Here is a 22,730-nt window from a genome sequence, read left to right as displayed (position 1 = left end):
GAAGGAAGAAAGAAAGAAAGAAAGACCGAGTGAGCTCTTTCAGCCAAGCTTGGGAACAGATCAGCTGCCATGGGCCGCGTGATCCGTGGACAGAGGAAGGGTGCTGGCTCTGTGTTTCACTTGCACGTGAAGCCTCGCAAGGGCGCTGCTCGTCTACGCACAGTGGACTTCGCAGAGCATCATGGCTACATCAAGGGCATCGTGAAGGACATCATCCATGACCCAGGCCTCGGTGCTCCACTCGCTAGGGCGGTCTTCTGGGATCCGTACCGATTCAAGAAGTGTATGGAGTTGTTCATCGCTGCTGAGGGCATCCACACGGGCCAGTTCGTGGATTGCGGCAAGAAGGCCCAACTCAACATTGGCAGTGTTCTTCCTGTGGGCACCATGCCTGAGGGTACCATTGTATGCTGCCTGGAGAAGCCCGGGGACCAGGGCAAGCTGGCCTGAGCCTCTGGGAACTATGCCACAGTCATCTCCCACAGCCCCGAAACCAAGAAGACCCACGTGAAGCTGCCCTCGGGTTCCAAGAAGGTCATCTCTTCTGCCAACAGAGCTGTTGTTGGTGTAGTAGCTGGTGGTGGGAGAATTGATAAACCTATCTTAAAGGCTGGCAGTGCCTATCACAAGTATAAGGCAAAGAGGAACTGCTGGCCATGTGTGCGGGGTGTGGCCATGAATCCTGTGGAGCATCCCTTTGGAGGTGGTAACCACCAGCACATCGGCAAACCCTCAATTATTCGCAGAGGTGCCCCGGCAGGTCAAAAGTGGGTCTCATTGCTGCTCGCCGGACTGGGCGACTCCATGGAACCAAGATTGTGCCGGAGAAAGAGAACTAGAACCAAGTGGCTCAATAAAGTTTGTCCTTGGAAAAAAAAAAGCAAGCAAGCAAGCAGAATTGCAGCAAAGTTCAAGTCCAAAGTCTCCTCTAGGATTTAAGGTAAACTCTTCCCTGAGAGCCTCTGTACAAATAAAGAGAAGTCTCATAGTTCCTTGTCCAGCACCTGGAGCAATCTGTGGCAAGATGTGAACGCCAAAGGACTTGGGTGGTTCCGCCCCAAGGCACTGCCAATGGTTGTAGCTCCCATGACTGCTCTCTTGGGCCAGCTCTGCTCCCTCCTTGCTGCTTTTTTGGATAATCCATGCTCCTGGCTTCTCCTGTCTCTGGCGTCTCCACTGTACCTTCAGCTTCACACTCACAGCTTCACACACTGCCCTTGCAGGGCCGCACTGCTTGGTTTCCCAGGCCTTCTTCTGAAACCTGGGTGGAAGGCTTCCTGGCCCCACAACACCTGCATTCTGCATGGACCTAAAACCAGCGCCACATGGTCTGCTGACAGCTGGAGCAGTAGCCAGGCTTCCTTCTCTCGTGGTTATAGGGGTGGAGCGCCTGGCTTGCTGACCACTGTGAACCCAATCCGGAGGAAATAATTCTCTAGGCTGCCGCTATTCTGGACTGTGGTGCTCTGGGGCTCTCTCCTCAAAGCAGTTTTTCTTTCACCTTTGCGATTTTGAGCCTGCAAAATGAGTCCTGCTGGTTTGTTTGTATTTTTTGGTACCGGGGATCGAACTCGGGTCCTTACCCTTGCAAGGCAGGCATCGAAACCACTGAGCTCAATCCCCGGCCCGTCCTGCTGGTTTTTGTGATGTCCTCAGGCCAGCTTTTCTATTGTTTTCTTCTGAAATACTTAGTATTTTATGGCTAATCTCTTCAGCAGTCAAATTCTCTGTTCCATTTTTGCAGGCCAAAACTTTACAGGAGCTTCTTTTCTGGCCAAACTCAAAATGTTTAAAATCATTCTGCCATGCCCTTTGTTGTTACTTCTCAACACAGATCTGGCTAAAAGCCCCCAACAGTAGCCATGCCGCCACCTCAACAGTTCAACATTAGCCTGTCTTGAAATTTCTTCCACAAGATTAATTAGTCCATTGCCTTTAAGCTCAGTCTCAGGCAGTTTCTGGATATGAGCAAAATGCAAACAAATTTTCTGCCAAATTTTCTTCCATACATGGTCTGGAGTCCAACACCCAGTGCAGTCCTTGTTCCTAATTGAAATCTCTTGAGCCTGGTCTTTACCGGCTGCATTTCTGTCAGCATTCTTTCGTTTGTTTGTTTTTTGGTACCAGGGATCAAACTCAGGACCCTGCGCTTGAGGGGCAGGCACGGTGCCACTGAACTAAATCCTGAGCCCTCTGTCAGCATTATTTTCTTCTGAACTCTGACCAGAATCTCCTGTCAAGCACAGCTTAAAGCATTTCAGGGCTGCTTCTCCAACTAGCATCTCCAAACCTTTCCGAACTCTTTCCACGAGCTCCTTAGCCACATGGTCAGGTGACATCACAGCAGCGACCCTGCTCTCAGTGCCAAAATCTGTATCAGTCAGTGCTTACTAGATAAATACATTTAATGGAACATATACAAATATGTAAGAATTTATAAGATTGGTTTGCAATGGGTGCGCACATAGTCAGGTGTGGAAGAGTGAAAAGGTCTATCTAGGCCCCGGAGAGCTGAAGGATCTAACTGAAGGCCTGGAGCTCGCTGTGGTGTCCCCTTCGAGTCCGTATCAGCAGGCCCACAGGTCCGTGCTGGAAGCCAGGGGATGGCATCCAAGGTGAAGGTGAAGACTGGAGCTTCTCCACAAAAAACAAAAGCAAGTCTTCCTTCCTTTCTGTTTTATTCCATTCAGGTGACAAGCCTGTTGGTTGCTATCACTCACACCTAGTAAATCCCAGCAAATCTTCACTAAACCTCCTCAGCCACACCCAGAACTATGTTGATCCAATATAGTTAGGTGTTTCTTGCTCAAATTGACACAATCAGTTAACTGTCACAGATGAGACGCACACATTTCGATTTTCATATCCGTATGTTTTAGATTTACATAATGATAACATTCATCCTAGGGAATTTGTATCTGTACTGATATATCTTGCTTCTTCTATTTTTCCCATTCCTCTCCTCCTTTCAATCCCTCTTCCTTTCATTGACAAAAGCTTTGTTTCCATTTTTCCCTTCTATTCTTTTTTCTTGTTCCTTCTCCCCACCCTGTTCCCCTTCTCATTTGAACATTTTCTTCCCATTTCCCAACATCTATTATACATTTTGGTCCTTTACACTTTTGGTTTCTCACACAAGAGAAACAATGTGGCATTTACAGGTGTGTCCTATTTATTTCACTTAAGAGTACGGTTTCAAGGCACATACATTTAGCTAGAAATGTCTCAAGCTTATCCTTCTTTTTTTTTTTTTTTTTTAGTACCGGGGATTGAACTCAGGAAGGCTTATCCTTCTTTTTTTTTTCCCCCATTAAGTTTATTGATACATTTTAGATATAAAATACAGTTGCATTCATCATTGGGATCTTGTACCTGTACATGATGCATCTTGGTTCTTATTTTTTTCCCCATTTCCCTGCCCTCCCTACACCCCCTCCACCCTTCCCTATTTACAGAGACTTTGTTTCCATTTTTTCCTTTTCTCATATTTTTTCTTTTCCCTTTTTTCCTTTCCCCTACCCTTCCCACTTCCTCTACTCCTTTAGACCTTTTCTTCCTATTTCACATTATCAGTTATACCATTTGAACCTTACACTTTTAGTTTTTCACACCAGAGAAACTATTGAGTATTTACACATGTAGGCTTATCCTTCTTTACAGCAGAGTGGTACTCCATTGTATAAAAAAACCCATCTTCATCCATTCATTGGTTAATGGGCATTTAGGCTGTTTCCAAGATTTAGCTATTATAAACTATGCCACTATAAATATGGGTGTACATATATCATTGTGTTATGATGCTTTTTTTTTTTGTACCAAGGATCAAACTCGGGACCTTTTGCTTGCAAGGCAAGTGGTGAAACCACTGAGCTAAATCCCTGGCCCTGTGCTGCTTTTAATTCTTTTGGGGAGATACCAAGAAGGGGAATAGCTGGGTCAAATGGAATCTCTAGTTTTGGTTCTCTGAGAAATCTCCACATTGATTTCCACAGTGGTTGCACCGGTCTACACTCCCACCAACAGTGGAGAAGGGTTCCTTTTTCCCCACAGCCCCACCAGGATTTGTTATTGGCTGATTTTTTGACAGCAGCTGTTCTTTCTGGAGTGAGATGGAATCTCAGTGTTGTTTTAATTTGCATCTTTCGGAATGACCAGTGATGGTTAACATTTTTTCATGTATTTATCTGCCTTTTCTACCTCATCATCTGAGAAGTGTCTATTCATTCCAGATGATCATTTTTGGATTGGGTCTTTAAACTTGGGGGGGGGTGTCTGATTTTTTTTTAGTTCTTTATATATTCTAGATATCAGTCCTTTGAGGAACAGCTGGCAAAAAATTTAAAATTTTTCCCACACCGTGGATCATCTCTTCACTCTGTTGGTGGTTTCCTTTGCTGTGCAAAAGCTTTTTTTTGGTACTGGGGATTGAACTCTAGACCTTGTGCTTGCAAGGCAGGTGGTGGAACCACTGAGCTAAATCCCCAGCCCCAAAAGCTTTTTAATAAGATGATATCCCGGTTGTTAATTTTTTGTGATATTTCCTATGTGATCAGGGTTTGGTTCATTAAGGCTTTGTACAGCAATGTCTTCAAGAGTTCTACCTCTTCTATCTTCCAGCAGATTTACTGTTTCTTTCTCTCTCTTTTTTTTTTTTTTTGGTACCAGGGATCCAACTCAGGACCTTGTGCTTGCAAGGCAGGTGCCAGAACCACTGAGCTAAATCCCTGGCCTTTAGTGTTTCTGTTTTGATATTTAGACCTTTGATCCATTTCGATTTTAGTTTAGTGCATTGTGAGAGATATAGGTCTAGTTTTAATCAAGTGCTGGGATCACAGGTGCACACCACCACATCAGTCTAGTACTAGGGACTGAATCCAGGACCTTTGTACTGAGCTACATCTCCTGGCTCGCTTTCTCTCTCTTTCTCTCTCTCTCTCTGTCTCTCCCTCTCTCTCTCTCTCCCTCTCTCTCTCTCTCTCTCTGTCTTAGTTGAGACAGGGACTTGCTAAATTGCCAGATTATCCAGGCTAGGCGTGCTATCACACCTAGCGGCCTAACCTTTTCTTCTTCGGTGTGGGGATTGAACCCAGGGCCTTGCATGTGCATAACCTCTTTTACTTGATTTTTCTTTTTTTGGTACCGGGGATCGAACTCGGGTGCTTGCGCTTGCGAGGCAGGCGGCGGAACCACTGAGCTAAATCCCTGGCCAACACCTTCTCTTGATACCTCAAAACATCAGATGATTTATTTGCTCTCAAAATCTTTTTTTTAACTTTAAAATTTTATTATTATTACTATTATTTGTCTTGTAGCCTTATACTCACTGCACTGATGGACCGAATTTAAGGAAATATATATATATTTTTTGGTACCGGGGATCAAACTCGGGTCCTTCTGCTTGTGAGGCAGGTGGCAGAACCACTGAGCTAAGTCCCCGGCCCCCCGAATTTAAGGAAATATTATATTCCCACCTTCTCTTGACCCTACATTTAGGGTAGTCTCCACGAGCTCCGCGCTATCTTGGAGGTGGGATAGTGGCGCCACGGTCCCTGCAAACGCACCAGGCCATTCGTGACTCACGCAGGCTGAACCCGGCAGGATCAGAGCGAGGCAGACACCGCCCGGAGAACTATAACTCCCAGAAGGCCTCAAAGAACTACAACTCCCAGAAAGCCGCGCGCAGGACTTCCGGGCGCCTTTTCCGGCCGGGCCGCGCGGGCGCAGGAGCAGCCGGGAGGTACCAGCTGGCTGAAGGTGGAGGGCAGAGGGCGAGGAGGGTGGGAGCAACGGACCCTGGGTCTCAGAGGTAGAGTGGGTAGCAGTGTAGAGAGGACCCCGAGCTTCGCTTTCTCTCCCCGCAGTGACCATGACGAAACTGGCGCAGTGGCTCTGGGGCCTGGCGCTCCTGGGCTCCGCCTGGGCGGCCCTGAACGTGGGAGCTCTGGGCTTGGAGTTACCCGCGCCCTGCCGGGACGTCCTGTGGCCACTGCCCGCCTACCTGCTGGTGGCCGCTGGCTGCTATGCTTTGGGCACTGTGGGCTATCGCGTGGCCACGTTTCACGACTGCGAGGACGCCGCCCGCGAGCTGCAGAATCAGATCCAGGAGGCCCGAGCGGATTTATCCCGCAGGGGCCTGCGCTTCTGACACCCTGGCCCCTCCCGTCCCCATTAAAAAGCAAGTTTGTTTTCTAACCTTGCCTAGTTTGCGTGGGTAGAGGGCAGAGCAGGGGTTGGGGATTCTGTATACCAGCGGTCGTGAAGTGATAGTTGGAAAAGCCACTGTCTTGAGGCCATCTCAGCTTTTATCTTTGCATCTTGCAAAATGTTCCCCGTTTTTGTCCCAAAGGGGCAAAGACACTATCAAAAATCTCGAAATGGAAGTGTCTTTTCACTTTACTGGTTCCTTGAATCCCATCAGGAAGTTCTTTTTCTCGGTACTAGGAAATCAAATTCAAGGAAGTAATTTTTTTTTTTTTTTGGTATTGAGGATCGAACTTGGGACCTTGCGCTTTCGAGGCAGGCACCGGAACCAATGAGCTAAATTCCCGGCACACAAGAAAGTAATTCTTTTATTTTGTTTGGGATCGAACTCGGGATCTTGTGCTTGCAAGGCAGGCGGTGGCACCACTGAGCTAAATCCTCGGCCCAAGAAAGTAATTCTTAAACCTGACTTCCATTCTTTATAGCTTCCAAATTGTTTTTTTTGTTGTTTTTTTAAAATTTTGATACTAGGGGCTGGGGATTTAGCTCAGTAGCAGCCCACCTGCCTTGCAAGTGCAAGGTCCTGAGTTCGATCCTGGGTACTGAAAACAACAACAAACCCTAAAAACAAAAAAAAGGCAACAAACATTGAAAATTTAGGGCCAGGGATTTAGCTCAGTGATGCCGAGCCTGCCTCCTAAGTGCAAGGTCCTGAGTTCCATCCCCTGTACCAAAAAGAAAAAATGTAATGGAGATAATTTTGGTACTAGGGATTGAACCCAGGGCCTTCACACAGACCTATGTCCACCGCCCTTTATTTTGAGACAGAGTTTTGCTCTAATTTACTCAATTACCCATGCTGGGTTTGAACTCACTACTCTCCTACCTCAGACTCCCAGAATGCTGGGATCATAGGTATGCACCAACATATCTACCTCAGAGTTCTGTTCTTTTTAAGGCCTTCCCAGGCCTTTCCAATCTCTTCGTTCTTTCAGATACCTTTTCCAAGCCAACTCTGCCTGAGAATAGATGGATCTACCCTTCACCAAACCAGGCAGGTTGAGAATCGTGAGTAAAAAATAAACTGTGATTGGCAGGGCTGGGAAATAGTTTATTTTAAGGCACAGCATAAAGATATCACCCCCAACCTCCAAAATTAAAAAAGATAATCTCTCAAGAAAATAAGTGATTTCATCTCATAGGTCCCACCCAGTCTTCTGAGTGAAGCTCTTTCATTGAACCCTCTAATCTCAAAGTTGTCTCTTTCCCACAACCTACTGCACCATGAAACTGGTCACCAGCCAGCTGAAGCAAGGAGCTCTTTGGTATCAAGTTGGCATTAAGGTGCCCAGTGGTCAAATGAGCTGCCTCAGGTGTGCAGAAGCCGATAGTTCTTGTCTTGCTCTGGGGGGTACTTCCAGAAAAGCCAGAGGCGGATAAAGCTGGTAAGGATTCCTGGAAGGTTGGGCACCTGCAATAAAAGGGCTGCTATAGATCAGGTGTGGTAGCTCGTGCCTATAATCCCAGGGGCTCAGGCAGGAGGATCTCTTCGAGTTCAAGGCCAGCCTGAGTTACATTGTGAGACCTTGTCTGGAAAAAAAATGGCTACTATGACAGGAGCCAATTTTTCACTTTGCAAATTTATCACCCATCTATATTATGCTTACCGTGATGTAGGGGTCGCTGAGTCGAAACCCATAGAGGGACCAGGAAGCAGAGGAAAGGAGGGTGGCAATGGTGAGAGAGAAGGAGAGACGATGGGTTGATTTAGTTTGAATGACCTTGGCCTGTGGGAAAGGATGAAAGACACTGGACCAGGCATGAAGGAAAGTTGCCAGGTTGCCTAAGAATTTCCTTAGGAAAAAGGTCAGACACCTTCCCTGGCCTGTTATCCAACCCTTCTGCTTCCCACTCAACTGGTCTCTAACCAGGCCACCTCCCTTTCCTTTGAAATGTAAGCCACATTCTCTGGCCCGACCTCCTAGACACCCCACTCACCAAGTCAGCCAGTGGTGAGAGATACATGCTGATGGTGAAGACACTGCAGAAGAGGCCCAGCTGCTGCAGCCGGGCCTCATCATTGGGCATCAGGACCCCAAAGTAGCCATAGCCCAAGAAAAGGACCCCCAGCAGGGTTGCGGTCTGTAGGAGCACCATGCGCTGCAGGGGAGAGAGGCCTCTTACTTCCAGGCTGCCCACAGCACTGTCTGACCTCCCTGCTGCAATTAATTCATGCTGGCCTCTCCCATGCTCGACACTGGGGAAACCAGCCTTCCCCAGCTGGGGAAGCAGCTTCCAGTATCACTCTTGTCACAGTCTTTCCCACCGGGGACTTAATGGAATAGTCTGTCACACAACACTGAAGGCCTCTAGGAGGGAAAGGTACCTTTTTTTCCAGTGAGCTTGGCATACACAGTACAATTTTAATAAATAAGTGCTTGTGGAAAGAGCTGGGAAGCAGAGCTAATCATCTCATTTTCAGCCAGTGGCCCTGAAGGAACTCGAGACAAAAGCCCTTTCTCTTCAGCCTGCTGGGGGAAGCTCAGGGCAGCACAGGCATCACTAGGCCAGTAGTGCTACCGACCTTGAGAGAGTGGGGAGCAATGTGTGAGTCTCAGAAGGCTGGCTCCAGGGAGGACCGGAAATGGCAAGGCTGGAGGGCCTTCTAGGAAAAGGTGACAGTGCCAGCCTGTTTAAGTGTTCTAGGAAGCAATGTTTCCCTGCCAGCGAGGCAGGGCGTGCAGCACAGGTGGGTCCAAGGGAGGGCCTCTACCTTTTGTGGGCAGTAGCGCAGATAGGCGGCGATATACAGGGTCTGAAGCACAGCACCTACGGTGTTGACGATGATGAGGGTCCCATCGCCCTTCAGGACCCCATAACTCAGCCAGCCCAGGTTGCTGCAGGGGCAGAACAGGGATGCAGGGCTGATTGTGGCACGGGGTCCCCAAGGGCCCCTCCCGCCTCCCCAGACAGCCTTTCCCGCCGGAGCCCGCGTCCCTCTCACTTGACATCCGTGGTGAGAAAGGGTAGGAACTGAACGCTGTCCACGCTCCGGGTCATCTGCATGTGTCTGAGGTCCGAGCTGTAATGGGGCCCCGAAGGGAGGGGTGACGGGTGTGGGGGACCCGAAGCTTGTCATCCGCCCCGCAAGACCGCAGACCCACCCCCAGGACCCCTGCTTTCTCCCTCAGGCGTATCGACCAGCCTTGCCCTTGCATCCCAATCCCCTCGACCCGATTCCTCTTTGACCGCGGGTTCCGGATGCAGCCTGGGGGTATGGCCACCGCTCTGTCCACTGGCTCTCCTTTCCTGACTTCCTGGTCCTCCCCAACCCACCCGGCCCGCGCTCTCACAGGCCAGTGGAGAACATGCCAAGGGTGAAGAACACGCAAGCTCCGGAGAGGAGCGAGTCAGCCACGCTGCCCGTCTCCATCCGGCCCGAGTCGGATCCCGGGCACCGGACTCAGCGCCTAAACCTGCGCCCGGCCCTCCCCCGGAAACCCGCCCTCTCCTAGGACACGCCGGAACTCAGGCTCCGCCCTCCGGGCGCCGCAGCCCCGGTGGCCGTACACCCCGAGCTATTCCTGCAGGTTTCCTGCAGACCTCGTCCGGGGGGGCTTGGTGTTCGTGCCCCCACACCCGACCCCTCGCTCCGAGTACCCCTTGGATCATTTAGACCCCCAGCCTTAACTGTGTCCCAAGAGGCCCACGTGGTGGGGCTAGGCTTCCCGGACTTCATGCCTCCTGTCCAGAGCTCCAAATCCGACCTTAGTGGTCTCGGGTTTGGGAAGCCTCTTCCCAGCCTCCCCTAAATAACTGGTCTTGCCAGGAATTACGGTCTTCCTTCGCCAGAGGCCCTCCTTCTTCAGCCACAAGCCAACTTTACACGATCTGGCCAGTCCACTTAAGTCCCTGCCACTGACCCCACGGCCCAACCTGTTCATTGCTGGGAATTCTCTCTCCCTGCCTCCACACCTCTGCTGGCGGGGCTGTGGGGTGGGGTGCGCGCCTCAGCTGGCATCTGGCTTGAGTCACCCAGCCAGCCAGGGTGAGTACCCGACTGGTATGCCAAGGCCCTGTGCTGAGGGGGTGGGAGTGGGGCAGAGGTTGGACAGGAAGAACCTCCATAGTCGGGTGCAGAGAGACTGCTGTGGGGAACACTCCTGCCCTGTGCAACCCTCAGAGAGGAACCACCCCACCCTTCGGGCCTGTGAGGGGCCTATACTTTTTGGAATAAGAAATTCACCCCCATTTGCTTCTGATGAAGCAGAGCCTGGCACACAGCAGGGACTCTATGCTCATTTAAAAACATGTCCAAAAAAACAAACACACTGCTTTATTTTGAGACAAAGAACATAGTATAAAAAACAACAACAAAAACTCCAGTTGTAGAAGTCAGGAGACACACAGTAAGTTCCGATACAGACACTAGGGCCCTGCCCTTTAGGCTACGCTCTAGGCAGACTACACAGGGCACTGCCCTTATAGCTCCACTCTAACAGCAGGTTGGCACAGCCCCCCTGTGGGCACAGCCCTCTGCAGTGCTGCCCTAGGGTGAGGAGAGAGGATGCAGTGCCTGGTCACTCCTCAGATGGAAGCCTTGCTGGGAGACGCTGGGTCAGCCCAAGCGTGCTGCCTCTCCTGTACCTGGCTCCTGTGCAGCAAACTGTCCCTTCTTTCCTTCAGTCGGTTCATCTGGGCATGCTGGCTTTCTCTAGGAGGGGCATCTTGTCCCACCTGGTGCCAGGCTCAGTGTCCATTTGCGTGGCCTCAAGCCCTTTCCAGCTCGGCTCCCACTGCGCTCTCACGGGGCCATGTCTGCATAGCTTGTTTCTTTGGTTTAAAGGCAGGAACGGTGGGGGAAAGACTGCCCCCTCTTCTTACTCCATTCCCAAAAGGCAGGGGATGGCATTGACAGAGTGGCAGGCCCCCTTTTGGTGGAAACCCTTAATACTGACCCATTTTGAGGCTGATGGGTGGCAGCTTGGGCATGTGGAGGGAGTGGTTCCCAGGGCTGGAGCTTTGGGACCCGCCCCAGGACAGGTGACAGGTGCCTGGCCCTGGCCCTTCAACCCTGTTCCATTTCTTAAAGTGGTGTACACCTTCACTGAGTTTGCAGCAGCATCAGGGGCAGGAGCAGCACAGCCCAAGCAAGTGGGAAGAGGCGGGGGGCAGCACTGTGACCAATGCTGTGTAGAACCTGCACCTCCGGGTCATCTGCAAGGTGAGAGAACAAAGGCCCCCAGGGTAAGTGGCCCTGCTGTTTGCACTGGCCTTCAGCCCAGCAGGGTTCCCAAGCCTCTGCCTGGCAAAGGAACCACTTCCTGTACTCAGCCTCCTCATGAAGACCCCTGTGTCCCAGACCCAACAGGTTCTGGCCACCTACCTGACTGAAGTCTCTTATCTTGTGGGTTGGCGTGAGCCTGTGGACTGTGAGCTGAAAGACAGAGTGGAATGGATGAGGGATTTTACCAGGGAGACACAGGTTGTGGGTGCTGGGTGGGCTGGGCAGTGGGACTTCCCTACCCTCCCGGATCACCAGTCGGCCTGGCACAGTGACAGAGGGGAGGCTCCCAGGGCCCAACACTCACTGATCTTGCCATCGACAGTCACCTTCAACTTCAAGCAGTAGTTTTCTTGATGGGAGATGGGTTTGGCTGCAAGATAAACCCACAGGGAATTAAGCAAAGAACCTTTGCTGGAAAGAGCTATAAGCCCAAATGTGTCTGGCCCTGGTTTCTCAGCTCCATAGTCACTTCAATTCCTCTCTTCCCTCTAATCCTGATTCTTACCCAATTCCTGCCAACTCCTATTCTTTGGAACACTGCCTGAGGTTTGGCAGTGGTGGTGAGAAGAAGACAGACCCATTCTATCCTTCATACCTCCAAGCACGAAGTTTGGTGAGGCGTTCACACTGTGTTTCCCTTTCCCTGGGCCATCTCGTACCTCCTCTATCTAGGGCAGAATGAGTCCTGGATCTGTTCTGCATAACAGGGACCTTGTAACTCTTAAAAGCCAACAGGAGCTTTCCACTGGCCTCAGGAGAAAGCCTGAACTCCTCCGCAGTGTTTAGGCCCTCGATCGGTCCTGCCTACGTTCCAAGCTCGCCTCTCCCCACTTCCTGTGTGTGCCCCACTCCCAGAGTTCCCTCAAGAGACCTGCTCCCTTTGCACCAGCGCCCTCACACCTGGCCAGCTCTTCCTCTTGTCCGAAGCTCTGGGGCCTTTTTGTTCTTGGCTTCTGTGCCCTATAAACCGCCAAGTGCATTGGCCATTCTTCCCAAGGCCCCTGTGCTGGTGTCTGCCATATCACCGTTCTGGGTCTGCTGACATAGCTTCCTTGAGGGTCAGGGGCTCTGAAGTGCTGTACCTAACTCTGCTGCACAGAATGACCATACACAGTAGAAGCTCACTTCATGTTTGTGATGTGAATGAATGAATGAAAACAGAATTCAGGCTTAGGAGGGCGCTGTGCTACTTAACTCCCCACTGAGCAGGTTGGGCACAGGCACCTGGCCATCATGTTGTTGTGCCCTAGTGTGTGCCCCTGTGCCTGCCTCCCCTGCACTCACAGATGTAGTAGTAGCTGTGTCCTTCCTTGAATTCCTTGCCCAGGGTGAAAGGTGTGAAACGCTGGAACTTCTCAGACAGCTTCTCGGGCCCATGCTTGGCGCTGGGCTGGTTGCACCGCCAGCGGACCTGGTCTTTGGACTGGGGCTGGCACACGGCATACTCCTCATACTCCACCAGGTACAGTGTATAACGCTCCATGGCAGCATCCGCCACAGAGTCATCCTCATAATGGGGACAGATAATGTCCAGGTAGTCATTCAGCCGAACGTGCACTGTGTAGTCCTCATCCCGGAACCTTGGTGTGCCCAGAAAGGGAGGAAGCAGGCCGTCATTTAGAAGCCAGGCCAGACTGTCTACATGAGCCTTCTCCTCTCACACTGGAGCCTCCAAAGATTTCCCCAAAATCTCAACTCCCAATATTTACTAACCTTCATCTCTCTGGGATTGAACCCAGGGGTGCTCCATCACTGAGTTACAGGAAGGGTCTCAATAAGTTGCCCAGGCAGGCCCTGGACTTGCGATTCTCCTGCCTTGGCAAAGAAGTGCTGGGGTGACAAGCATGTGCCACCATGCCTGGCTGATCTGATCTCACATCTCTCTTCGTCTCCAAACATCTCCCCCACCATTATCTTTTCCTCGTTCAAAAGGCACCCACTCAATATCTCAGACACCAATGCATTGGCTATAACCCCCAAAGATAAGCTTCTAAATGTTTCCAGAGCTCACTCTTCATTCTCTTCTATAACTTTCCCCAAATATATTCTACCAGCTGCTCCTGTAAATGCTAGGAGACTTCAGTCTGAATCCGTTCTTGGCCGTTCCCTTTCTGTTTTTTGAGATGATGTCTCACTGTGTGGCCCAGGACGGCCTTGAACTCGCTGCAGTCCTCCCGCCCCAGGCTGCCCAGCACTGGGATCACAGGTGTGCGCACCACGCCCCACTCAGACATTCCCACTGTCCAGGGCCAAGACCTCCCCTTGCCATGCTCCCACCGGGCCCACCCCCGGTCTTCACGTCTCAGACTTCTTCCCTTGGCCCACTGAGTCTCACACTTGCCAGCTTCACCTTTCCCTCCAAACTTCTCTCTAGGCCAAACCCAGGCCCACAAATAATGCTCTCAGCAGCTCACTCCAACCTGCCTTTCTTGCTACTCACATTTATGCCCCGTCTCTCTGGCCTCTTCTCCAGCACCTCCAAATCTCCCCTTTTATTGCCAGAACCACACCCCACCGACCCCCTGATGCGATGGCGGACTTCTCCCTGCCCCTCCTCCCCAGGTGGAGCCAGGTCCCCTCCCGCAGCCCCTCCCCCGACACTCAGGCTCCAGCCCCACCACCCGCCCCTCCCCCAGCTCCAGACACCTGGCTCCAGCCTGCAGGGGGGCGGTGTTCTAGGGGGAAAGCGCCCCCCCGCAGCTGGTCAGCCTCTCTGAATTCCCCAAAGGACTGCAGGGACTCGGAGAGCCGGCTGCCAGTTTGCTTCAAACCCAAGCCCTGGGCATAGGTGGGGGGCAGGGGGAAGAGTTGGGCCTAGAGATGTCGGAGCTGGGCACCCACTCCCCAGTCGGCTGCTCCCTGCCTGTCAGGCCGGGCCTCGCAGCAGCTTGCTGCTCCGATCCAGCCAGGCTTACCAGGGCCCCTCCCCCACCCAGGGGAAAGAGGAGCAGAGGGAGGCTTTTAAAATTCCTCTCTGGAGAGATAAACATAGAAGCCATTTCGAAACAGGTATTTCAGCTCTGAGCCTGGCGTCTTTCCCCCATTCCCGTGACGGGCACTGACTCATTTCTCAGCCACCTCTGCTCCCCGCCCCAGCTAGCACTGCTGAGAACCTGTGAGAATTTGCCTCCTCCAGTGTGGGCAGCCCCCAGGAACCCCGGACAGCCGGCTCTGGGCACTGGCTTCCAGGCAAAGGATGCCGGCAGGCATAGGGCACTTGCCCCTCTAGCACCAAGGGGCCAGGGCCGAGCTCCCAGTGGCAACAGCCTGGTACCCACGCTGCTCCTGCCTGAGGCCTGGAGATCCCAGGCCGATGCCCACTGCCCTGAGTCACCCTCCACAGCCTCAATCCCGCCCAGCACACTGCCACCTCATCTGCCCCCAAGCCAGGCCTGGCCGTGGACTCCGCTTAGACTAGACTGGCTTCCATGGCCCCTGAATGGGCGTGTGTGTGTGTGTGTGACCAAAGGGGCAGGGCAGAGCTGTGCTGGTGGGGCGTCACCGCCCTTGGGGGTGCACCTCCTTCACTTAGCCCTCCTTTGACTCCTGCTCTCCCTGTGGGAAAGGGGGCCGTCTTGGCGTCAGGGAAGGCGGGGAGGGCTGCAAGGAAGAGGTTCCTTCCTGAAAGAGAGGAAACCTGGGAGCTTGGGAACGGAAAAGGCCAGAGGCCCCCTCCGACTCATGGCTTCCTGTCCCCTCCTCCTCCTTCAGCCAACACCTGGCATGGGCATAAACAGGGACTTTGCTCTCTCTCTCCCACTACTAAGGCAGGATTGGGTCGGGAGGCAAAGAGCAGACATGGAGGAGCGGGGGCCAGGAGGGCATCACCCTCTGGGAGGGCAGCCGCCTTTCCCTCCCCCACAGCAAGCCCCAAACAAGCCCTCCCACTAGGCCACCCCAGAGGGTCAGAGGAGCTGGCAGGATCTGTTTCTCAAGGGCAGTGGGGGCAGGCGTGCCAAGGCGGGGCAGCTTAGTGCTATTCTGTGACCCCGGCTGCCCAGCCCTCCCGTCCCTGCTTCACCCGACCCCCTTAAGTCTTCCCGAAAGAATTTTCCCTATAGGGCCCGGGAAGTAGCTCAGTGGTGCCGCTTGCCTGCCCCGAAAGAAAGCACAAGGTCCCGAGTTCGATCCCCGGTACCAAAAAAAAAAAAAAAATTATTCCTACAACTTTACAGAACTCAAGGGCAAGAACAAAGGGTCGGACAGGACGGAGAGTCCGCCTCCCGACCATTTGCCTCACAGCCCTAAATCTGCCCCAGAGAAATTAACTCCTTCCTGCCCAGAGCCCTGTGCAACCTTTTAACCCCTGCCACTCCTTCCCAAGCTTTCCCTACCCTTCCTCCCACTGTTTCTCCAGTTCTGCACTTCTACCTGAACCTCACAAACAGCCAGTGCCTCACCTATGTCACCCCAAAAGGCTCCTGATAGGGGCTCCTCAGGGGCGTCTAAAATACGGAACGAATGCCTAAGGCCCGATGGTCGGGCGTCCTGAGGGTCTCTCCAGGGTTATGCTGACCGCCGCTCACCTCCACTACTGGCACATGGGGAGTGTTACTCTGAGAGGATCCCCCGCCCTGGAGGGACCTGGAGGTCTCCAGGCTCGACTTAGGACTCCAGCCCTGCATGGCGGGTATCAGGCAGGAAGGCTCCGCGTGGATCCCTCACAGCAGAGTGGTTACGGGTGACGGAGGGCAGGAAGGGAAGAAGGGAAGGGCAGAAATAGCGCCCGTGCAAGCAAACACAGGCAGGTTCTTGCCCGGGTGGGGTGTTGCCAGCCTCGGAAGGAAAGGCACAGAATCCCCCCACCCCGTCCGCCCCGGCCACCTTCCTTAGGCCCAGGTCTGGGCTGGCAGGGACAGTGCCAGCTGGACGCCCAGGCTGCCAGCTGGAGACTCAGGGCTTACTTGGGATTTGAACTGTTCCAGAAGACGGTGTGGCGGTCGGCAGCGGCCAGGCTGCAGCACAGACCCAAGAGAGGGGCCCAGAGGAACTCCATAGTGCGGGGCCGGCCGGGCCGGGCCGGGCGACGTCTGGAGCTCCTCGGGCCGGGTTCTCGCTGGCGCTGGCTCTCTCCGCCGAGCAGTCAGCCCCGCGAGCACAGATCTGGCCCTGCAGCCTCGCGACTCCGCCTTTTGGGCTGGCGTCGCCAGACAACGCGCCCCGCCCCCGCCCCGCCCCGCGCGGCTGCCCTAGGGCTGGGGGGGGGGAGGGCGGAGGGCGCTCTCTGCGGTGCCCGCGTTCGCTCCCTGGGGAAGCTCCACGAAGCTCTGGGCTTTGTGGGACCGGGCACTGCCGCACGCTGCAGAAGGGACAAACTCCCAAGTGCAGGCCCCGGGCGCAGGGTGCGGGAGCCGGCTCTGCAGCTCGGCGCAGCTCTCGCTGGGCTCTGGGCTCTGGGCTGTGGGCAGGCTCGCGCCTTTCCTGGGCCTGGCACGCCCGGCTTGGGCGCCCGAGTTCCCACACTCCCCTCCTACCCCACCCCCACCTTCCAGGACTCCGCTCGCAGCGGCCCCTCCCCACACACGCGGCTGTTTGTTTTTGTTGCGTTTGTCAGTGTTGTCTTTGTTCAAGAGATTGTGTCATCGCCTAGATGCCGGGAGTAAAGTGCGGTGCTGTGTGAGATCAAGTGTGTAAGGTGTGCGCCGAGGCCAAGAACACTTGGGCACTAGTGCCCGTGCACGGGAGGAGGCACACTCGAGTCTTGCCCCTCGAGGGGTCAGTCTCTCTGGATGCGCCAAAGGGCACTAATGACCTGTGTGTGCTGTCACACAATGGGCTTTTGAATATGGACTGAGAATCTGGCACGAAGGGTGACAAACTATTGCCATCACATGTGCATCTGGCGTGTGTAAACACGTGTGATGGCGCGAGTGTGAACACATTCTCGTACTGTCACAGCCGCGTGAGCGAAGCGTGTGGAAGTCTGACGTGCGTCTGCTGATGCTGGTGCGCAGCGTGTGAAGGAGAGGGGAGGCGAGTGGGGCGCGCGGCGGGGGCGCGGGTGTGTTCGCGGGGCGTCCAGGCTGGGACTTCAGGCCAGCGAGCCAGGGAGCCCTGGAGCACCGGCTGGGCCCCTTCCCGCGCCTGTAAACAGACTGCTGGAATCCGCCTCCGGGGCCCCTGGCGAGCCGCCCCCGCCGCAGTCCGGGGAGGGCAAGGCAGGGCGGTGTCTGCGCGCGCCGCTGCGTGCGCTCCCGCGTGGTGCTGTGCGCGTCCCGCCCGGCCCAGCTGCCTCGGCTCCCAGGCTGTCTCGTCCTCCCTCACTTCGGGGCCGGGCGACAGCCCCTGTAATTACGCGGGGCCCGGACGCCGCCGCCGAGAGTCCGGCGCTGACACCGCGGGGAGGAGCCCGCTGAGTGCAGGGCTGCAGCCGCGCGAACGTAAATATTGACCGAGCGGAGCGCCGGCGCGGGGAGGCGGCCGACCCGGAGGCGCGGCAGGTCCGGCCGCTTGCACCCGCCCCGGGCGACGTGCTCTGGCCCGCGTGTCTCCCGCGCTCCCGCCCCGCCCGCCGGGCCGAAGTCCGTCGCTGAGCGGCCGGGCGCTCCTCACGTGCTGTTTGCTCACCGGGGAGCACCCCTGGGTGCCTCGTGAGCGCATCCCTTCCAGCTCGTGTATTCCTCGGACTCGAAGCCCCGTGCGGGCAGGGTTTTTGCTCTGCCCCTTGCGGTGTCGTTAGCGTCTGGTTCTGCACCCAGCACGTGTGTTAGGTACTCAGTGCCCGAGTGTTTGCTGAGTGAGCGAGGTCACTCACTGTTGTGCAAAGGTGTTGACCTCTGCTAGCTGCTTTGGAAAGGAAGTGGCAGAGGGAAAGGGAGGGCGTGGTGGTGCACGCCTGTACCTCAGCACTTTGGGAGGCTGAAGCAGGAGGATGGAAAATTCAAGCGCAGCTTAGGTAATTTAGGGACTTAGCGAGACCCTAAAAAATAGGACTGGGGATGTAGCTCAGAGCGAAGGTCCTAGGTTCAAACCCCGGTGCTGAAAGGAAGGGGGGAAAACACTCGAGCCAGGGCAGGTTTGAGCTCGCTGGGCCCAGCCTGGCGTGGCCACGTCCGCTCACACCCAGAAGGGAGGTGAGGGGATCCCCCTCGAACGGGCCGCCGAGCCCGGGCTGAGCTTGGCACTGTTCCCAGGATTCTCACCCCAGAGCAGAGCTGTCACTGTACCGGCTGGCGTGTGCGGCTGGCGTGTGCGTTTGAGAAGGCTCCCAGGCCCCGGATTCTTTTTGTTTTGCAACAGCGGGAATGGAACCTGCGCAGTGAGCAAACTCTCTACCACTAATCTACCTCACATCCCCACGACGGCCATCGCGATCCACACCTAGACGAACGCTAAGCCACAGTCAGTGCTCGGAGGGACCTCGAAGGCTGGGGCTGAGGCTCGGGCACGGGTAGCAGCGGGGCCCCGGCCCGCCAGGCGGCACAGCCGAGCCTCCCCGCGACCCTCCCGCGGCCGCTGCGCCGCCCGGTGGACACGCGGAGCGTCGCAGGCCCAGGCCGTCGCAGCAGGGACTCCTTCCTGCAGGCCGGACGCCCGGGGCGCCTCGGCACCGGCACCGGCCTGCCCAGGTGGGCCTCGTCTCGATCCCCGCCTTGGGCCACCTCTCACCACGTGTCGTGTGCCCGCGCGCCACCACCCCCAGGCGCACACCTGTGCGCAGCGACCACAGTCTGAGGAGTCCGTCTGCCAGGCTGTCTGGGAAATTCCCTGAGTCCGCCCTGGGGATTCCAGAGGGCGAGGCGAGCCCTCTGGGGGTCCTGGGGAGGCACTGCCGAAGGGAGGGGCCACGTGCAGGGCGCCTGCGTCTGCACGGCTCAGCCACGAGGGCATCCCTGGGAGCCTGGTGAGGCTTCAGGTCATTTTGAAAACTAAAAGTGTATGTTTCTTTCTTTATTAGTAATATGTGTGTTTTTATCGAAAGTTGGAAAATGGAGGAGGATATAGGGGAGCTGGGGAAACACCATCACACTGAGCTACATCCCCAAACGTTTTTTTAAACAGGCTGGGTTCGAATTTGCTGTCCTCCTGCCTCAGCCTCCCGGAGTGCTGAGATTACAGGTATACGTCACCATTCCAACCCTCAAACCATTTTTCATTTGTTTTTGTTTTTGTTCTGAGACAAGGTCTTGCTTTGTAGTTCAGGCTGGTGTTCAACTCACTGTGTAGTCCAGGCCAGGATTACAAGCATGCACCACCACACCTGGCCCTTTAACTTTATGGCAGAAGACATTTTCCACATTTAAAAAAAAAAAACCACCCAAACCCCACATATTTACATGTTTTGGTTCTAGGGATCAAAGCCAGGGACTTGCAGATACCAGGCAAGGGCTGTGCCACTGAGCTATGGTCTCAGCCAGTGTGGGCTGCAAACATTTGCCATTGTAGTGAAGCAGGATAGAAATAAACACACCACAAAAAGAAATAAACACATTCACAAACTTGGGTGCAGTCATGCATGCCTGTAATCCCAACACTCGGGAGGCTGAGGCAGGAGGATCACCGTGAGGTCAAGGGCAGCCTGAACTACAGTGTGAGACCCTGTCTCAAAAAACCAAAACCTTGGACATAGCAACTACTCCTCCAAATCGGGTACTGCCCCCTTCAGGGCGTATGAGACCGTATTAAATTTTATTTACTCAAAAAAACAAAAGCCACATTCACACAAAAAACACTTCTCAGTTGCTGAGCAATTGGGTTGATTGGTTCCTGGGACTTAGAAGTGTCCGCTTTCATCAACATTCGTGAGGGAGTGTCTACTCTGGAGTGTGCTCCAGACATGGCACCGGGACCTGGAAAGCAGAGGGCAACTGCCCTGCTTTCCTGGGGCATGCAGTAGGGCACCTGCTTTTCTGGATAGGGGACAATTTCACTGGTGTGAAAAGCTTTTGATGCTGCCAAGGCAAGGCTGGATTTTTTTATTTTGAGGTGCTGGGGAGCTTTCACACTGAGTTATATCTTCAACCCTTTAAAAATTATTTTTATCACAAGGCCCTGAGTTTGATTCCTGGTACCAAAAAGAGAAGAAAGAACAAAAGGACCAAAGAAAATTTTTTTTTTTGGTACCAGGGATCGAACCTGTCGGGTCTTTGCTCTTACGAGGCAGATGGCGGAACCGCTGAGCTAAATCCCCAGCCCTTATTATTATTTTTGCTTTGAGACAGGGTCTTAAGTCACTAAATTGCCCAGGCTGGACCTAAACTTGAAATCTTCCTGCCTCGGCCTCTCAGAGTGCTGGAATCACAGGCATGGGCCCTGCACCTGGCACAGTGCTGCTAGTCTCTTGACTAGTCTAGTTACTTTAGTCACTTTGTTGAGGATCAAGAGGAACAGAATTGAGTGGATCTGTCCCGCCTGGAGGGGACCAGAGTCTGGAAGTAGGTGGGATCAAGCCTTGAGAGTGTGGGGAGGACAGGGACAAGGAGGGATGTGGGAAAGGGGCGGAAGCTGGGGAGCATAAGGCAGTAGATTCTGCCCAGAAAGCACCAGAAAGTATTTTATTTTGCTGCCTCTTCCACCAAACACGTACTAATCACTCAGTAAATTCACAAATTTAAAATTTACTAATGCACTCACAGTATAGTGTCAAACATTGTACCAGGAGGCACTGGTGATGTGAAATAAAATACATCCTTGCCCTAAAGGATTCTAGTCTACTGGTAATTACATTGCATATAATTAGAACATTAGATAAGAATTATAATAAGAGCCAGGTGCAGTGGTGCATGCTGTAATACCCGCACTCAGGGAGGCTGAAGTAGGAAGACTTCGTGTTCAAGCCCCATCTAGGCAATGTAGATATTTAGTGAGACCCGATCTCAAAATCTAAGAAAGGGCTGGGGATGCTGCGAAGGCCCTGGATTCGATCCCCAGTATCAGAAAAACAATTACAATAGAGGTATAATTGACGTGATAAAGTACGGGTCCACAGAGGAAGGGCTATTGGTTCGGGCTGGGGAGAGCCTCACAGAGGTGGAGCATCTGAAATGGTGTTGGGGTTGCAGCTAGATGTCCCGGAGAGCCTGGGGGGCTTTTGAAAGGTGCCGATTCTGAGGCTGTGGCTGACAGGCTGCTGTGAAGAGGGGCGGCCGGCCGAGGAGGGGTGTGTGTGTCTGACCAGAAAGCAAGGTCTGTTGTCTCCTTCCCAGCTCTCCCACCAACCCGTGCTGCTGCCCTGCGGCCATCCCTGAGCCCCTTTCCCTCTGCCAGGCCCCTGTGCCGTGCCATCCTGCCTTGGCACCAGCCAACCACGCTCTGCAGTGTGAGCCGCAGTACACCTCTCCTCCGTCAGTTTTGGGTCTCGGCGAGGAGAAGGGAAGGCCAGTGGAGCTCGGGGGGGAAGTAGGCGTGCACACTCGGGAGGTGTGAGGACGTTGTGAAATGTGTCTGGAGGGGCAGCAGCAGGTGAGACGGAAGGGTGCGCTGGGGCCTGCCCAGCTAAGAGGCTGAGGAAGGAGCCCTGCAAGTTCAAGGTCAGCCTGGGCAACTTAGCAAGACCTCAAATTTTAGGAAAACAAAAAAGCCAAAGGGCTGGGGATGTGGCTTGGTGGCAGAGTGCTTGCCTAGCATGTCCCAGACCCGGGGTTCAATCCCCAGTACCCAAACCAGACCTCTAAACAAAGCAAATACAAACAGCAGCATCTTCAACACCAGATGGTGGTGCCAGGGCCCTGTGCACTACTGGTTATAGCATGCGGATGGGAAGGGAGCCCAGGCATGGGAGAGGGGGCTGAGGGGCCAGAGTTCTCCAGAGCAACAGGGGCCTAAGTTGAAATGGGGGAGGGCTGGGCCATGCCTTGGACATGAGGCAGGGAAGGGAGGGCAGAAGTGGAACTTAACGACAGAAAACTGAGCAGAGGAACTTGCCTTTGAAGCATTGTATCAGCCAGGAATGACTTTAGCTCAGGGCAGTGGTACACATCTGTAATGCCAGCACTCTAGGAGGCTGAGGCAGGAGGATCACAAATTTGGCCCCAGCCTGGACAACTGAAAGACTCAGTAAGACCCAGCCTCAAAAGAAAAAAAGGGCTGAAGATGTGAATCAGTGACTCAGTCCGAAGGCCCTGGGCTCAATGTCTAGTACCAAAAACACTGAACCAAACCAAAACAAAAAACCAATGCTCTCTGCCTCTCCGCTCTGCTGTCCTCATGACTCTAGTTACAAGGCAGCTGCTTAAGTCCAAGAGTCACCTTCAAGCTACAGGTGCTTCAGGAAGAAAAAACGGGAGGGAAAGGTCTGCCGGAG

The 22,730-nt window shown here is 53.9% G+C and overlaps 3 protein-coding genes and 1 pseudogene across 10 annotated transcripts; 2 read left to right on the top strand and 2 right to left on the bottom strand.

Annotated features, from left to right (window-relative positions):
* The first annotated feature begins 30 nt into the window (after positions 1–30).
* On the top strand, positions 31–875 carry LOC101707958 (large ribosomal subunit protein uL2 pseudogene; annotated as a pseudogene).
* A 4,773-nt stretch (positions 876–5,648) lies between these two features.
* Dpm3 (dolichyl-phosphate mannosyltransferase subunit 3, regulatory) lies at positions 5,649–6,192 on the top strand. Of its 2 annotated transcripts, none has more exons than XM_004871294.3 (2): positions 5,649–5,737; positions 5,862–6,192. In XM_004871294.3, exon 2 carries the CDS (start codon positions 5,867–5,869, stop codon positions 6,143–6,145), a length of 279 nt encoding a protein of 92 aa, XP_004871351.1. In that variant the 5' UTR covers positions 5,649–5,737; positions 5,862–5,866; the 3' UTR covers positions 6,146–6,192. The 2 variants fall into 2 exon arrangements, with proteins under 2 accessions (XP_004871351.1, XP_004871352.1); XM_004871295.3 differs by having other exon boundaries at positions 5,669–5,754.
* Positions 6,193–7,291: 1,099 nt separating this feature from the next.
* Slc50a1 (solute carrier family 50 member 1) lies at positions 7,292–9,724 on the bottom strand. 7 transcript variants are annotated; one of them, XM_021249439.2, is made up of 6 exons: positions 9,555–9,724; positions 9,206–9,283; positions 8,975–9,125; positions 8,200–8,361; positions 7,869–7,988; positions 7,292–7,672 (listed from the first exon to the last, which is right to left on the bottom strand). In XM_021249439.2, the coding sequence occupies exons 1-6, from the start codon at positions 9,632–9,634 to the stop codon at positions 7,571–7,573; spliced, it is 693 nt and encodes a 230-aa protein (XP_021105098.1). In that variant the 5' UTR covers positions 9,635–9,724; the 3' UTR covers positions 7,292–7,570. The 7 variants fall into 7 exon arrangements, with proteins under 7 accessions (XP_021105098.1, XP_004871354.1, XP_087059498.1 ...); XM_004871297.3 differs by having other exon boundaries at positions 8,975–9,098; XM_087203372.1 differs by having other exon boundaries at positions 9,574–9,711.
* A 790-nt stretch (positions 9,725–10,514) lies between these two features.
* On the bottom strand, positions 10,515–16,610 carry Efna1 (ephrin A1). Its single transcript, XM_004871300.4, has 5 exons — positions 16,393–16,610; positions 12,773–13,068; positions 11,793–11,858; positions 11,588–11,638; positions 10,515–11,418 (listed from the first exon to the last, which is right to left on the bottom strand). The coding sequence occupies exons 1-5, from the start codon at positions 16,482–16,484 to the stop codon at positions 11,306–11,308; spliced, it is 618 nt and encodes a 205-aa protein (XP_004871357.1). The 5' UTR covers positions 16,485–16,610; the 3' UTR covers positions 10,515–11,305.
* Between the last annotated feature and the right edge of the window lie 6,120 nt (positions 16,611–22,730).

This window comes from Heterocephalus glaber, unplaced genomic scaffold, assembly GCF_053883595.1.
Source record: "Heterocephalus glaber isolate CG9 unplaced genomic scaffold, H.glaber_assembly_v1.0 deba00001795, whole genome shotgun sequence".
Classification (NCBI taxonomy): Eukaryota; Metazoa; Chordata; class Mammalia; order Rodentia; family Bathyergidae; genus Heterocephalus; species Heterocephalus glaber.
Note: the sequence above shows the minus strand (reverse complement) of the source record. Positions and strands in the feature narration are given on the sequence as shown.